Source organism: Vigna radiata, chromosome 10, assembly GCF_000741045.1.
Source record: "Vigna radiata var. radiata cultivar VC1973A chromosome 10, Vradiata_ver6, whole genome shotgun sequence".
In the NCBI taxonomy this organism is placed as follows: domain Eukaryota; kingdom Viridiplantae; phylum Streptophyta; class Magnoliopsida; order Fabales; family Fabaceae; genus Vigna; species Vigna radiata.
In genome coordinates, this window is record NC_028360.1 from 11,188,917 (window position 1) to 11,194,508 (window position 5,592).

Below are 5,592 nucleotides of genomic sequence, written 5' to 3' on the forward strand. Positions count from 1 at the left end.
TGTAATAAACTAAAATAGAAACAGACAGAGCCTGTCTTAAACTACTGTTGATGAAAGAATCCAAATAACAAAGAATTCTTGTGTTTGGGTGAGAAAATCGAAAACACAATCGGATCTTGTCCTTGAAACAAGAACACCTTTTCAAATCGATTTAGCATCAAACTCGCACTCGAAGCAAGAAGAGAAGAGATGGAAGGCGTAGCACACAGAACAGTGGAAGTAAATGGCATAAAAATGCATATTGCAGAGAAAGGGGATGGTCCTGTGGTGTTGTTCCTCCATGGGTTTCCTGAACTCTGGTACTCATGGCGTCACCAGATTCTGACTCTTAGCTCTAGAGGATATCACGCTATTGCCCCAGATCTACGGGGCTACGGTGACACAGAGGCACCAGCTTCAATCAGCAGCTACACCTGCTTGCACATAGTGGGTGACATCGTTGCCCTTATAGACCTTCTCGGTGTTGACCAAGTCTTCCTTGTGGCTCATGACTGGGGAGCCATCATAGGTTGGTACCTTTGCATGTTTCGCCCCCACAGAGTCAAGGCTTATGTTTGCCTCAGTGTGCCTTTCCGGCGTAGAAACCCAAAAGTGAAGCCCCTTGATGCCATGCGAGCCNTATACGGAGATGACTACTATGTCTGCAGATTCCAGGTTACTAAATTCTCTCTCATTTTCCTTGTTTAAACAAGAAAATGATTAAATCAGTTTTCTTTTTTTTTTTTTCTGTGAAACTAAGGAAGGAGGTTGTGCAGAGCAGATGCATCGCAGTAACTAATTGTATTTAAATATTGTGACAGAAACCAGACGAAATGGAGGCTCAGATGGCTGAAGTTGGGACTGAGTATGTGNTGAAAAACATTCTNACNACTCGNAAACCTGGTCCTCCNATNNTTCCNAAGGGANAGTATGGAACTGGGTTCAATCCAGATATGACTGACTCCTTACCCTCTTGGCTCTCAGAAGATGATCTTGCCTATTATGTTTCCAAATATGAGAAAACGGGCTTCACAGGACCCTTAAACTATTACAGAAATGCGAACTCGTAGGATAATTGTCTACCACAGTATATTCTAAATCAATGTTTACTTTTTTTTGGGATAAGTTTTGGAAAACATGATTAGGATCCAATGATTAGAAAGAGAATTAATTAATTAACTGTATGTATCTGTTTACAGAAATTGGGAGCTGACAGCACCGTGGATTGGAGTGAAAGTGGAAGTGCCGGTGAAGTTCATCACAGGTGAGTTGGACATGGTATACACCTCACTGAACATAAAGGAGTATATCCACGGTGGAGGTTTCAAACAAGATGTGCCTAATTTGGAAGAAGTGATTGTGCAGAAAGATGTAGCTCACTTCAACAATCAAGAAGCAGCAGAGGAAATCAGTAATTACGTTTACGAGTTTATCAAGAAGTTTTGATCTCATCCAAAAATGGCTTCAAAGCAGAATAGATTGTTGAAGCTGCTGTGTTTTTATTTAATGACTTTATGTACTGAGGAGCGATGGTTATTTTTAATTATGCAGGAGATAATGCATACATAAGAAAAATTATCTCTAATTAATAAATATGATTTTAGTGTTTAAATATAGGATAAAGATACTTAGACAACATTTTTTGACAACATTTGAATATCATTATACGTGTCATTATGTAATTGGTTCATGGTAGTGTCATTGTGTCATTTAATGACACTTATGATTGATGTCATTGTCTCATTTGGACCAATCACCTTTAAATATAATAATGGCAAAACTCTTTATATCCTCTTTTCAATTCTTAGACTCACCAATTTAAGATTACACTGATGTATAGGTTTCCATCACCAAGATGCAATGTAAAATCGACTTTTCAATTCTGTTTCCATCATGCCTCTGTTGGTGCTACCTGTATCAGTAATTTGTTATGCTATGCCGGCATGATTTTTAGGATACTCCTAAAATTTTGACATAGTTTACAAGGAACTGTGCTGTGAAATTTTTTTGTATTGTAAAAAAATACATAGGTCCACTTTATATCTCAACGATTTATATACTAAGGCACTTCCTAAATTATCAAAGGCAGGGGTAAAGTAGCCACAATATATTGTTTAAAATTATTTAAATCCAAACATATTTAAAATAAAATTCTTAAGAAATGATCTTTCATTGCATAAATTAACACAATACTTAAGTAATATAAAATTCTTCAAAAACAATTATTGGGATTGAAACATGCATGAAAAGCCTGATAATGTTTTACATTCTGATTATTTTTATACTAACCATACTATTCTAAATTTGAAAATGGTTAATGTGCTATAATGTGTTTATATATTGATGACATATTACTTTTGTTACATACATCAACAACTTCAAGAGAAAGATTATTTATGAAATATAAATTTGAAATAAAAAATATGAGTGAAACAAATGTAAGTTTAAGAGTTAGAAAGGAAAATAATATATTACTATATGAAAATAATATATTGATAAATTTCAAAGAAAATTTATTACATTTAACAAAGCCTTTTAGATAAGGCATTACTTATGCATTAAGTAGATTGAGTACTCAACCTAGTGAGGATTATTAGAGTGCATTTGTCAAATCCATGAAATACTTGGGTGATTATGTAGTTGAATATAATAGATTTCTCATTATACTATAAGGATATAATGGTAATTAGATCTATGATTCAAATGAGACAAGACTTTATATTAGTGGTTATGTATTCATCCTTAAGGCTAGTCATGGAGATCAATCAAGGAAATAATTGTTGTAAGATCAAAAATTGTTGTAATATTGCATCATTGAGAGGTTAAACTTTGTAGTTAAAATTGTCTCTGGTATAAAAAATTTTAACTTCTAACAAAGCTTTTAATGATTTCTCATATCATTTACAATGATGTATGATTTACAACCTATACTTGATGAAATCACTTATATGAGTGTTAAATGGAATTACTTAATGATCTTGACATAAACTCTAAAGTACTCATGAATATTAGGTACGCACATGACCTAATAAGCCCAACACATCTATAACAAGAAGAATTAGGGAGTGTATTATGATATATTAACCATTAACACACATTAAATGTTTTCGGTTTATATAACTTGCTATATATACTAATTCCATTATACATTAAGTTTTTAAGTCTAGGATTGTTTCATATAACTTGCTGTATAAGACTTGTAATTTTGTCTTTTTCTTTCTTTCTTTTCTTGCATTTTTTTGTAATATATGAGAAATTATTGTTAATATTTTAGTATTGTAAAAGACATACAATCCCACATTATCTAGATCACACATTATCCAAGAGTTTAGGTTTCAATTGGGCCTTTTATGCACGTTTCAAATCAATTTCTGCATATTTGCCCTCTAAACGTGTGATAAGTATGTCTATGTTTTTTTATTATTTGATTAATTTTTCTTTTTACCTCCTTCTCTGCCATTTATAACATTAATATAATTTTATCAATTAAAATATTCAATAATAATATAAATTATAATTTATCGACAAATTTTACTATATTAATTAGCGATGAAAATATAGGTCAATAATTTTGAATTTCAAAATCCATCAATAAATATTAATTTACTGAAAATTTTATTTCAATTTGTTTCATGAATAATTAATACAAATCCAAAATTTAATTTTAACCAAGAATAATTAAGAAAGTCAAATAATAAATAAAAAAGTGTTTTATTCATTATAATAAAATTCATAATCTTAATATATCCACAATTTAATACAATTGAAAACTAAACATGTATATAAAACACATATATAGCATAATATTATCTCAATCATTAATGCCCTTTTAAAGAAAACATATAACCATTAATGTCAATATAAAACCATCATAAAAATTCACAAAACACATTGTAATTTATTAAATAAAATATTAAAATATAAAAGTTAATTAATTTTTTAATAAAAATAATTATGTTGCAACTAATTTAGAATTTTTAAAGTTAAACCCCTTTAGTTGTTCTTATTTTTGTGGGTTTTTCTCTGATTTTATTAGAATCCCCAGTTTAGTCCTAAAAAAATGCTAATTTGAATCAATTGGGTCTCTACCGTTAAATTGATTTAACGAGATTAAGTTTTTGATGAGCTGGAACGTTGACGTTGCCAGTTTTTGCCACATCACTCCTGCCACACCAACATCATCTTCTCCAACTGCAGAAACCCTAATTTCTCTCAAGAGTGAAACCCTAGTCGTCGTGAGCAAACCCTAATGTCGCCGCCATGAAGCCGTTGTGAAGCCTTTAGTCTTGCTGTCACCACCTTGTTGCACTGCAACCGTGAAGCCACCATGAGAACGCCAGTAGCGCCTTCGCTGCACCGCCAACTCTTCGCGCATCCATCATCTCGTCGTGCCTCAATTTTGCCGTTGCACAATGTAGAAACCCATCATCCGCCACCACCTTCAACAACTAGAGAGAACCCAGATTCATGGTCGTGATTCATGCCATCTGCGGACCGCGCCTCCATCTCCTTCCACCATTGTTTCTTCTTTGAAACAATTTCACCACCGTGAAACCATATTCCATTGCGAGTCAGAAAATCAATCAGCTAAGAAATCCAAAATCGCACAACCTCCCACACCGTCGTTCAAACACCATCAAGCCAACAAACGTTCAACCAGCCACTGTGAGTGTTCACGCACCACCACGATCCAGGAACCTGCAAAAAATCAATCCTCTCGCAATCCAGATGCCAATAACCCTAATCGCAATCCCCTCTACGACGTTCAACCTCCACCGCGAGTTCTCCCCTCATCCAGAAACGCAACCCGCAACGAACAACCACCCCTCCGTCACGACGCAGAAGCGCTCCAGTGTCACTATCACTAAATCGCACACCACCCTAAGACGCGAGTTCCTCTTCCATCTGAGATTCCTTCACACACAGGGCTCCATATCACCAAATCACACAGCCACCCTAAATCCCATTTTGAAATCCCTGTTAGGGTTTCTGCGATTGGGGAAGATGACGCTGACGTGCCAAGAATGATGTGACAAAAACTTGTCACGTCAACATCTCACCTCATAAAAAACTTAATCTCTTAAAACCAATTTAAGGACAGAAGTCCAATTGACTCAAATTAACATTTTTTAAGACTAAATTGAGAATTCTAATAAAATAAGAATACTGAAAAAAAACCCATAAAAATTAAGACAACTAAAAAGGTTTAAGGAATTTTTAACTTATCTCATATTTCATCTCCCGCGTTTACTATTATCTATTTCTATAAAATCTCTTCCGCTAACAAGTCTATATTAATTGATTTTAATGTATTTATTAATTATTTTTTCAAAAAATGCACAAATAAAACATTTTTTTTAATTTATATTAAAATTATTTCTTATACTCTATACACCATCAATTAAAATATATTTATTTATAAGATAAAAATAATAATAATAGTAATACATAAAAGAGATAATAAAATCACTAAACTAATCACTTTATAAATATTACCCAATTTTCTTCATTTAATAAACTAAAATAGAAACAGCCTGTCTTAAACTACTGTTCATGAAAGAATCCAAATAAAAAGAGACACAGTACAATGAATTCTTGTGTTTGGGTGATAAA

General features: G+C 33.0%; 1 protein-coding gene across 1 annotated transcript; it reads left to right on the top strand.

Annotated features, from left to right (window-relative positions):
• Positions 1-17: 17 nt before the first annotated feature.
• Positions 18-1,824, top strand: LOC106775414 (epoxide hydrolase A). The gene is made up of 3 exons (XM_014662538.2): positions 18-654; positions 801-1,045; positions 1,179-1,824. The coding sequence occupies exons 1-3, from the start codon at positions 190-192 to the stop codon at positions 1,423-1,425; spliced, it is 957 nt and encodes a 318-aa protein (XP_014518024.1). The 5' UTR covers positions 18-189; the 3' UTR covers positions 1,426-1,824.
• Positions 1,825-5,592: the final 3,768 nt, after the last annotated feature.